The sequence below is a fragment of the Megalopta genalis genome, unplaced genomic scaffold (assembly GCF_051020955.1).
Source record: "Megalopta genalis isolate 19385.01 unplaced genomic scaffold, iyMegGena1_principal scaffold0043, whole genome shotgun sequence".
NCBI lineage: Eukaryota > Metazoa > Arthropoda > Insecta > Hymenoptera > Halictidae > Megalopta > Megalopta genalis.
In genome coordinates this window covers 1,530,813-1,542,365 of record NW_027476112.1, presented here as the reverse complement: position 1 = coordinate 1,542,365, position 11,553 = coordinate 1,530,813, and the positions used below count along the sequence as shown (strand labels likewise).

At 61.2% G+C, this 11,553-nt stretch overlaps 1 protein-coding gene across 1 annotated transcript in view; it reads right to left on the bottom strand.

Moving 5' to 3' along the window:
* Positions 1-344: 344 nt before the first annotated feature.
* Positions 345-11,553, bottom strand: part of LOC143261234 (uncharacterized) — a 128,241-nt gene continuing 117,032 nt past the window's right edge. The window contains exons 4-5 of the mRNA XM_076527804.1: positions 5,856-6,274; positions 345-359 (exon numbers count right to left, since the gene is read on the bottom strand). Coding sequence (XP_076383919.1) covers positions 345-359; positions 5,856-6,274 — 434 coding nt within the window. The remainder of the gene's footprint in view (positions 360-5,855; positions 6,275-11,553) is intronic.

Here is an 11,553-nt window from a genome sequence, read left to right as displayed (position 1 = left end):
GGCGGAGCTCGTCCTCCGTTACCGCCAGCCCCTCGTTCCACGCAGCGTCCGCCCCCGCTCGATAATGACATAACCTTGACATAACCTTGACATTTTTTTTTTTTTTTTTTTTTTTTTTTTTTCAGGAGGAGGGGAATGCTTTGCGCACGCCGCCCCTGGATGTTGGTGGGCGGGAGTGTGGGACTCCCTGGCGAAAAAGGTGCAATGCCTGGTATACCCACTAAACCCCTCCTCAGGCTTCAGCCTTTGCGCAGAACACCCACCGCGGCGTCCCCTCTCGGGATTCCTGCACGGTGAGTGTCTGGATCGTCTGTCATGACCGTTTGACAAAGGCCACGGTAAGCCTATGCTAGAAAATCCTAAAGACAAGAAAAAATAGCCATGGAGCACCTAGACAAACCTAGGGGAACCGAAGTCTAGAAAAACATCTATAAATAAGGGACATAAAATAGAAAATAAATAAGTACATAAATAAAAAGTGAGAAAAAAAAAAAAAGAATAAATAATTAAATAAATAATTAAATAAATAAATAAATAGTGAACGCCTAGACTATTGACCCAACCAGATCAACTGGAGGTGCCTCGCATCCTACGGTGCCGTCGCTTTTCTATCCGGTCAAGCTCTTCTCGTTGCTTGGCAACACCGGTGATGTAGCGAACGAGAATTGTCCTGGTGGTGTCGTTTTTTAAAAGCGCCATAAAATTGCCGAGGCTGATAGCTGTTCCCATCGATCCCTCGGCGGCGCCCCTCTCGGCAGCAAAACGCCCGCACTCCAAGAACGCATGAACGGGGCCATCAGGCCCGCGCCCACATGCCAGGCAGAGATCACTCGACAAAAAGCCCATCCTCGACTGATACTCAGAGAAGCATCCGTGCCCGGTGATAAACTGGGTCAGGTGAAAACTGAGAATTTTAGGGCCCCACTGGACCCACTCGCTGATAACGGGAATCAAGCGGTGGGTCCAGCGTCCATGCTTTGCAGCGTCCCATCTGTCTTGCCAACGCTGTAACGTGACAAGCCTTTCCTCAGCCTTAACCCGCCCAGCCTCCGACACGAAGCCCTCCGAGCCCCGGTCGAGGGTGGACAGCCTGCGAAATATGCGAAGCCTTTCCTCCGCCACCAACACCAGAGGCGGCACGCCCGCCAGAACACAAACGGCGTCGAGGGACACGGTCCTGTACGACCTGGCCACTCGGGCCAGGATCGAACGCTGGACCGCGTTAATGGCCTTATCGTTGCCGCACCTCGACGCCACGTGCGCCCAAGCAGGGGCCGCGTAGAGGACCACCGACTCGACCACCCTATAATAGAGCAGCCGAGCCCAGTAGCCCCCGCCCCGGATATTGGGAAGGATTCGGGCTAGCAGGCCCGCGTACTTGGCTGCCTTCTCGCAGCTTCGCCTGACATGTGCACGAAAACACTGATTTCCCTCGATCAGCAGTCCGAGGTAGCGCACGCATCCGCCGCCTCGAAGGGACGCCGAACCGAGGGCCAGCTGGAGGGGCCCCGGAGCCTTCCTGCTGGTCAGGTGCAGGACCTCGGTCTTCTCCTCCGCCAGCTCTAGATGGTTGTCCCCGAACCACGCGCGGATGCGGGCGAGCGTTTGCTCGGCCAACGCAACCACGCGGTCGGCACTGCGCGCGCCGACGAGCAGGGCGACGTCGTCCGCAAATCCTATTAGACTACAGTGCCTGGGAAGAGACATCTCGAGGAGGCCATCGTATTGGGCGTTCCAGAACCAGGGGCCGAGAACGGAGCCCTGAGGCACCCCGGCATGAACTGGAAAACGCTCAGGTCCGGACGGGGTCGTCGCCTCCACCACGCGCCCACTGAGATAGCTACTCAGCACGCGCAACAGCGGAGCCGAGACCCCTTTCCCCGCCAAGGCGCCCAAAATACCGTCCCACCTTACGGTGTTAAAGGCATTCCTGACGTCCAAGGCAACCATTACGCAATGCAATCCTGTACGCTTGGCAGCGTCCCATGTGTCGATGAGGCGACACATGGCATCGACCGTGCTTTTGCGCTTGACAAAGCCAAATTGATTGCTTGCGAAGGCCACCACGGACGCCAGGCGCTCCTTGAGACAATACTCAAACGCCTTGGAGAAGTTCGAGAGAAGGCAAAGCGGGCGCCACGACACCACGCCCCCGGGTCCAGGCCTCTTAGGGATCAACACCAGCCGGCCCACCTTCCACGCCTCCGGGAAATATCCCAATTCGAGGCATGTGTTGAAAAGGTGGGCGACGTGGCTGAGCGCCTCTCTCCCAAGAGCCCAGACCACGGAGGACGCTATGCCGTCGACGCCGGCCGCCTTCCTCTTGACCTTTTTGATGGCCGCCTCGACCTCGTCCTCTGTAAAAAACTGCCTAGAAGAGGCAGGGCACTCTGATATAAACTCCTCAATTCGAGGGAAAGGAGCCCCACTAGGAGGCTCCGTTACAAAAAGCTTGCGGACGACGTCCGCCACCTCGCCGGCACTAAGGGATGCTGGCGGAGAGCGTCCCTTGACCCTGCCGCTGACCCACAGGTACGGCCGGCCCCACACATCAGCCTCCACGCTATCAGTAAACTTTTTCCACGCGGCGGACTTGGCAATCGCTATAGAGCGTGCCAGGTCCTTTTTAAGGACTTTATACGCCGAGATACGAACTTCCAGGGCCCCGGCGTCCCGACCGCGCCTGGCCCTCTGCAGGCTTCGCCTGGCCTTGCAAACCATTTTCCTGGCAGTCGCGATCTCGCTACTCCACCACCACACGGGACGCTTATCGCGCAGCCCGGGGTGGAGGGTGCGAGACGCTCGTCCGGCCAGGTCGACAATCATGTCTATGTACGCGTCCACGTCCTCAACAGTAACAATACTGAGAGGGTTAGCTTCATGCGCATACCTGCAATATAATTCCAAGAATTTCCTGGTGTCGATGCTCCGGCGCGGTGGGCCGAGATGCGGTCCCCGCCCGGCCGCGCACCCACCAAACTTGTGTAGAATGTACCGGTGGTCGGAGGCAGTCTCAATGTCGAGGATCCTGCTCTCCATCAACCTGGCATAGGCGCCGCCGCCACAGAACATAAAATCGATGAGGGAGCGCTGGCTCCCCCTCTCAAAAGTGAAAGACCCGGTACTCTTTACCGGGACGAGGCCCATCTTATTTATGAGCTCGAGGACGGCGTGCCCCCTTGCATCGGAGCAGACCGATCCCCAGGCCGGGGACTTCGCGTTGAAGTCCCCGCCCACTGCAATCTGACCCAGAGGGATATTTCCAATTAGGGCCTCAAGATCACAGAGAAGGGCACCGAATTCAGAGAGAGGAATATTCGGGGAGAAATAGCAGCCAACGAGGGTGAGGTCACCCACGCTGACCGCCACCGCCCCCCGAACGGCCCCTACAGGCCTAACCCCCGCCCCCGCAGCGCCCCTCCCCGCGACCCAGACGGCCGCCTTTCCGGTTTCATCCCTGTGCCAGTCACCTGGAACGGTCCAGGGCTCCGACACGAGGACAACGTCGACCTCGAGCTCACGCACAGCCTGCTGCAGTAAATCGTGGGCTAGCCGACACCTATGCAGGTTTATCTGGAGAACATTGAGACCCCCCAGCCGGATACTCTGTAAACTGGCCATATTAGCCATTGCGCCGCACTAGTATAACGTCTCGTGAAAATCGAAAATTGAGAGTAAATATGGGATTTACCGTCGGCGAGACGTTTGCGCTCTGCTAAAATCGAAGCGAAGGTATTCCGGTGAACCAAACAGTAAATTCCGTGCAGCAATGTTAAGCTCGGCGTTGCCGTTGCACCCACACACTGCACTTCACTAATAAAATTAAATAAATTAAATTTCAAAACTTATCGGTTAACGACCGATAAGCTAACGTTATAACAAAAGAAAAAGAAAAGAACTGTAAGAAAAGAAAAAGTTTTAGAAGTAGGCCGACAAGAAATATACCTCGCACAAAAACTCTTGCACAAAAAACCGTGCGTGTCAGTCGCGTATCGAAACAGACGTTACGTGACGTCAGCCTTATTTTCTATATTTTGACGGAGAGGACCGTCCCTCTCCGCACGTCCCTGCTCCGCAGTGCTTGTTGAGCCGCTCGGCACCTGTCGTGTAATTTCGCCCAGCTCGGCCGCGCCTGCGCCGCCGCCTGCGCGTTCCGTGCTGCGCGGACGCAAGACGACGTCATTCGGACTCGTCAGCCCGTCTCTCCCCGCGCGTCCCTGGGCCGGCGCTCTCTTCAGCCTGAGCTTCGGCTCTTTCCGGCACGGTTCGCGGCGACAGGCCGAGTCTGCGCCCTGGTCTGCGCAGACATCGCTGCGCGTTGGCGACGCGCTACTTGGCACAGGGGGTACCCCCCCGGCCGATGCACCGCGCGGTGCAGGCTGCGGACATCCACCCGCGCGCGTACCACCGCCCCCAGAACTAATGCCTGCTTCATCCCGACGAGCAGACTGCTCAGATGTTATATTGTGATTACGCACCGCGGACGAGCTAATCACCTTTTCAACCGAAGGGGGAGAGGCTCGCGCTCGCGGCGTTATTTTTGGACGTCGTTCGTTAGAAGGAGGCTTCCCCCCCTTGCTCCTAGCCTCTTCAAGGGCCCTGCGGTAGGCAGGACATCTGAGACCCCCGTCCCGATGCCCGTCCTGGTCGCAGACCACGCACCTCTCGCGCCCCTTACACTCGCCCGCCCGGTGATCATCAGCGCCGCATTTGCGGCAGACCTTTGTACGGTCTGGCCCTTTACAATCAGCGGCCCGATGTCCGTATCCCCGGCACCTGAAGCACTGGAGGATTTCCTCGCGCTCAGTTACCAGACAGCAGCTCCAGCCCACGCGTAGCGGGCTGAGGGCGAGGATACGCGCCGCCACCGACGCGGGAGCCAGAATAGATGCATTCTGCCTCCCAGCAAACGCCGGCCGGAGAGCGCGTATCTTGTAGCTGTCAGATGGAAATTCGGGCAGCCTCCTGTGGATGGCCGCCTTTATGTCGTCGACGGTCGCGTCGCCTTCGACACGGCGGAGGTGCAAGGTGCGGAGAGGGCCCCTTCCCACCCCGACCGACGCCCTAAGCCCTTGTACTTTTTCGTTAACAAGGGAGCTGAGGGCCCTGGCCTTCGCCCCGTCGCCCCTCACTTGAATGAGCATATGTCCATCCCTGCTGGTCCTGACGTCGGAGACGAGAATCCCCGCGCCGTCGATGTCGACCTTATCCTTTACGGCCCGAAGCATCTGAGCGTACGTGAGGTTCTCGCCCCTCACCAGTACCGTGTCGGAGGGCTGCTCGGGGGGGCGACGCATTTGGCCGGCTGGGATCCCCCAGATCTTAATTGCAACCCCGGTTCCCGAAAAAACCGCCTCGAGCATCTTTCGGAAAGGCTCCGAAGGAATGTCGGGGTGGGAGGCAATGGCTATGCACTTGCATGCCATCTTGACTCCCAACTCCCTTAAGTGCGCGAGTGCCCTGTACGCGTTTTCCGCCGCGAAGGTGCTGGACCCGGTTGCCCTGTCAGCCGCGAAAAATATTCTTTTCTCGCGGATTCTGGGGGGGGCATCGCGGCGCGGAATGGATGTCCTGAGGGTGAGAAATGTGGACTCACCAACCGATGGAGGGTCCGTCCTCAGGTCAGCAACCCCCGGTATCCGGTCTAGAAGGAAGCGGGCAGGGCCCGTTCCCACCTCGAGGTCAGCTGGGGCGAAGCACGCCAGATCGTCGTCCGGACAGCTAACGAGGGGGTTACCCTCGACAATCGTCGTGTTCACGAACGACGATTCCGCCCACCTCCTGTCCACCAGTGCTCGGAGAGATGGCCAGTCCCTGGCCCCGCGCGTCCAGTCCGCAACGTCATGATCGTCCACCTCCTGCGGGTCGCAGGTCTGAGTGCCACAAGACCTGGTCCTCGGCGGGGCGATGCACTCGGTGTCCATCCTCTCCGTCGCAGGCTCGGTCTGCGTGCCCGTATTGACCCCGCGACCTCCAGGCTTCGCGTCCGGAGCTGGGGAGCTCCGTGTTGGAGGGCGGTGGGCTGGAGTCAAGGTTGAAGGGGCACGCTCGTTCCTCCTCATAGCCTTGACCGCATGTTGCACCTCGTTGAGACTCCTGATAATGGTGTTAAATAGCTTACGCGTGCCCTCCTCTTGCTCAGCTGAGGCGCCTAGCTTTTTGGAGAGGGCTCGCGTACCGGCAACCGCCTTCTTAACTTGAGTCTCCAAGCAAGGCAGGGGACTCACATAACCACTGGCCGACGTCGATTCGTCCGACGTGCATTCGTGTGCTTCTTCGGGCGACGAAAAAGCGGTCCTCTTCCTCTTGATCTTCCCCCTCCCCGCTGACCCCTTTCCGGAGCCAAGGGTGGGGGAAGAAGGGAAGGTAAAGAGGGAGGAAGGAGGGAGAGGGGAGAAGAAGGGAGGGGAGGGGGGATTGGGCACCGGAGAGGAGGCCGTAACGGCCGCCGTCCGGGGATTCTCCCGGTCCTCGGCCTCACGTGCAGGATCACGAGATCCTGACGGCGGAGACCGTGCCAAACTCTTTCTCGGCAGAAAGGGCGAGCCCTCCTGCGCGAGATCGAGGCGCTGACTTCCAGTAGCCAGCACATCCAAGTCGGCCTGGTTGCCTACCGACTTGGCGGAATTGCGGGTGCCGGGAAGCACCCTTACCTCGGATAAACCGAGGGACGCAGGCGGCACTGTAAAAACCTGCTTATTTTCTATATCTCTATTCATTTTTAAAAAATGGAGTTAAACAAAAAGGGACAAAAACAGTGTAAAAGAGTGTAGGTGTGTAATATGGTCAGGAGGATCGCCGGGAGAAGGGGCACCGGCAGCCCGTCCTGGACCCCCCCGATGTCCGAGCGTCCCTACAATCCGGTGGCCTCGTCGGTTCCCCCCCCGCTCCCCGCAGCAGGGTACCCGTCCGGACGCCACTCGGCACTACTACGAGAAGCGGGATTTAGCGTAATCGCCCTACCATTGTGCAGGGCTGCCTCCCAACTGGCTGGGCTGGGTTCGGGCCCCCCTACTAATGGCGGCCCGGCAGTGCCCACCGGTGTTAACCGCTGTACCCTCCAGATAGGGGGCGCACACGGACACGAGGAAGTCCCCTCAGGACCCCCGATCATTCCCTCCCCCGACGATCACTGCACCGTACTCCCAGACAGCGACCCCTCGAACTCGGAGACTCATTCATATTCCGGTGTACCTATTGACCAGATACCCGGACCATTCATAACCCGCCAGGGCATTCCCGTTTATAGGTAGGCCCCCTTCATTCACGAGTGAACCCGTTTATAGGGTTACTCAATTCATCCACTGGCTCCCCGGAAAAAGGGGAAGGCCTCTCTTACACTCTCCCCGAGACAAAGGGTGCCCGGAAGCACGCGTAGAACGTGTGTGTATATGAAAGTGAGTGGTTGTGCCCGTCGACAGCTACCACTGTTGCTGCGTCATTCGAGAGCCTGAACCCCTTCGGCGAGAACAGCCGGTACCACGTGAAGGTGGGGAAGACTTGGACTGCAGAGGCTATGGCCAAAAGACCTTAGTTACGCATGACAGTCCCTTATCCGACCCATAACCTTGACATAACCTTGACATAACCTTCTGCTCTCCAGACACCCCCGCCCCGCCCGGGGGAGCGGGCCGAGGGTAGTGTGGGGTTTGACCCACTAAAACCTCCACGGCGACCTGAGGACGCAGGACCGATCGCTGGCGATTCAACGGGGGAGCCACGGGAACTCTTGAAGAACACTACCGCGGCTCCCCCTCGCCTGGCCGGCCATCAAGATGGTAACGATGGCCGGCCGCGTCCCGGGGGGAGATGAATCCTCCCCCCTAAAATCCATTTAAATTCGGCGGCGCGTGGGGTCGCACTCCGCACCGCCCCGACTCGGCGACCGCGCGACAGGTGACCAGGGCCCCCGCCCTGATCACAGCGGCCGCCGGGGGGACGACGAGTATATTGGAGGAGGATCACAGTTAACCCACGCCTCCACAGGCGACTCGTCATCCCCCACTCACGACAGGGGAGGTCCTCCTCTGTTGGCGGGCGGCGGGCAATGAAACCAGCATATTCTGGTACACCCGCCGCCCGCCTACTCTCAGCTGCCCGGGGTTTCTCGGCGTGGGCGCGCACGCCGACCCCGGGCACGTCGGGCGGGATCTGTAAGCTCCCGATCCCGCTCGGCAGCCTCCATCCGCGACATAACCTCCTCGCAGAAAGAGATTGCTGCCGCCCACTTCCCCGGGCCCTCCAGCATGGCCCCAACCAGGCTGGAGAGTGCGAGGTCGTGACCGACTTCTCGTTTTAGGACTCGGCGCAGCGCTGAAAAGGCGGGACATTCCTCCAGCGTATGCTGCGCCGAGTCTTCCTCCGCGCCACAATGGTGGCACACCGTCGTCGCTTCCCGCCCGATGCGACACAGGTAGACACCGAAGCAGCCATGCCCGGTGAACACCTGCGTCGCTCGGTAGGAGAGCCTGCCATGCCGTCTCTCCCGCCACGAGGTGAAGTGCGGCAGGAGAGCCCCGGGGACGCGCTCGCCGGCGTGGGAGCAAAGCTCGGCACGCCATCTGGCGAGCGCTAGTCTCCGGGCCTGGAGCTCGAAGCCCTCGACCGTCTCTCGCTCCGGCGGGGCCCCCCGAGCACGGCTGGCGATGCTTGTGCGCCCATAAACATAGGCGCGCACCGCCGCCTGAAGCTCGAAGGGAAGTTCTCCCGCCAGAGCAAGCGCCGCCACGGTAGACGTGGTGCGGTAACCTCTTATGAGGCGGATGGCCATCCGCCTCTGCAGCCGGCGCAACAACAGCGTGTTGCGCCGGCTGGTCATCACGTACGGCGCCCAGATTGGGGCACCGTATAAGGCCATAGACCGCACCACGCCCAGGTATAGGCGGCGCACCAAATCTCCCGGTCCCCCGAGGTTGGGCAGCAGGCGGCCCAAAGAGGCCGCCGCCTTTTCGACTCGGGGGACGAGACGGTCGAGATGCGCACCGAAGCTCCAGCGGCTGTCGAGGATCAGTCCGAGATATTTCAACTCGGACTTCACCTCGACGCAGGCTTCTCCAACCCGGATCCACGATCTGGCCGGTGGCCGAGACCGAGGCCGTCCGTGAAACCAGACAGCCTCGGCCTTCTCCGGGGCTATTTTCAGCCCCAGATCGCGGATCCTCGCGACGACGGCTGCCACCGCAACCTCTGCTCGTCGGATGGTCCTCTCGAAGGTACTCCCGACGGCGACCACCAACGTGTCGTCCGCGTAGCAGACGAGGGTGGCACCGTCGGGCAGGGAGGCCTTCTCCAGGACCGCGTTGTAACCCAGGTCCCACAGGAGCGGTCCTAAAACGGACCCCTGCGGGACCCCGCGGTCCACTTCCCTCCGTATCATCCCGTACCGGCCCGGGTATTCGATCCACCTGTCCCGCAGGTAGGCCCCGATCACCCGCCTCAGATAGGGAGGCACCTGGTGAGCGACGAGGGCCCCCCTAATGGCGGACCAGGGCAGGGTGTTGAACGCATTGACGATGTCAATGGACACCGCCAAGCACACCCCGCCCCTTGCCACGGCATTGTCCGAGAGGGACTTGAGACGGTCGATAGCGTCGACCGTCGATCGCCCCTCCCGGAAGCCAAACTGGCAGTCCGCCAGATCTGGGCCGTCGCGGGACAGGTGTCTGGAGAGGCGGGCAACAATGATCTTCTCGAAGATCTTGCCCGCCTCATCCAGGAGACAAATGGGCCGGTACGCGGAGGGAGAATCCCCCGGCCTCCCATCCTTCCTCAAGAGGACCATCCGACTTTCTCTCCATAGGTCGGGGAACGTCCCCGACCTCAGGAGCCCAGAGTAGAGGCTCCTCAGCCTCTCGCCCAGGACGCTCGCGGCGAGCAACCAGACCCGGCCGGGGATACCGTCCGGCCCCGGGGCGGTATTCTTGCCCCGGAGCCATTTGACGACCCCGGCCATCTCCTCCGGCGCGACCTCAAGATCCGGGGACCACTCATGTTCCTCTGGCTCAGGGACAGGCCGGGACGCCTCCCCGCTAACGGGGAATAAAGCGTCCACGACCCGCCCGAGCAGCCCCGGATCCAGGCTCTCCGTCACGGGGGGCGCCCAGGGACGCAATCGTCCCAATGCCATCTTGTATGGGCGCCCCCACGGATCTCGGTTTAGAGAGCCGAGGAGATCGCGCCAGGCCTGGTCCTTCGCTCGCCTGATGGCCAGCTGCAGGGCGACCACCTTCTCCCGATATCGCCCGTACAGCTGGGCAGCCAGAACGTCGTCCGTACGTCGTCGTCGACGGGCGCGAGCGTACTGGCGTCGCGCGCGGACGCACTCGGTGCGTAACTCCGCTATCGCGCGCGACCACCAGTACACCGCCTTCCTCGGGAAGACCCTGGCCCGGGGCATGGCTACGTCGCAAATGGATGTCATTGCGCCACGGAACCAATGGGCCTCCCCATTCCCGTCGACTGGCCCGGCCGGTGTTGCTGGCCAGGCCACGACGCGGGCCGCCGCCATCAGAGCGTCCTGGTCGAGGCGCTTCAGCGCCCACCGCGGTCGAGGCGAACCTTCATCGGCGGGGCGACGACGGAGTGTCGATGGTGGGGCGGCCGAGAGGTCGAGAACTATGTATCTGTGGTCAGACAACGTCTCGACCCCTTCCGCCACCCTCCACCCCGTAATACGGCGCGCGGCCTGGGGCGTTGCCCACGAAAGGTCAACGATGGACCCCCCGTTATGCCGCACGCACGTATGGACCGAGCCCGTGTTCAGGAGACGGAGCTCCAGTCCCGCCGCCCAATCCAGCACCTCCCGGCCCCTCGAATCAGTCCCGGGGGAACCCCAAGCCGTGGCCTTGGCATTAAAGTCCCCCAGGACCAGCACCGGACGGGGATGGCAGCGGGAGACGCATCTCCCTACCCCGTCCAGATACTGCTCAAACTCTTCGAGGGACCACCTTGGAGGTGCGTATATCGCCACAACCGCGGTGCCGCCCCAATCGACGGCCACGTATCCCAGGCCGCGCTCGATAAGCGAGCACGGCGGGGACCCCGGCCTCCCAGCCCAAATAATCGCGGCGGAGCCAATCGAGTCCCCCATCCAGTGTGGATGTTTGGGGACCCTGTGCGGCTCCGCCACGACTGCCAACCCGGCACCCCGCTCGGCCAGGCATTGAAACAGGAGATCCTGCGCTCTGGCCGAGCAGTTGAGGTTAACTTGTATTATCGGGCCCGGGGGCCCCATTACACAGCCGTGTCCATCGCCGTCACGGCCGCGGATGCGGTGGCGTCAGGGACTTTAGTGGCCCCATTCGCCCCCGCGGGTGCGGCGGTAGCATCAGGCTGTGCCGCCTTTTCGTTGCTGGCCACGGTGGTCGCTGCCTTGGCCATCGTGGTTTCCTTCCCTTTTTTATTGAATCTGGCAGACGACCTTTGGCCGCCTACCTTGCCTCGCCTCGCACTGACAGGACACGCCCGGCCGCCGAGGCGGTGACCAGAAGGCCTGCCCGCGCCCGCACAAAGCGGACAATTGGGCGTGGCCGTACAGGCTGCCACCTTATGGTC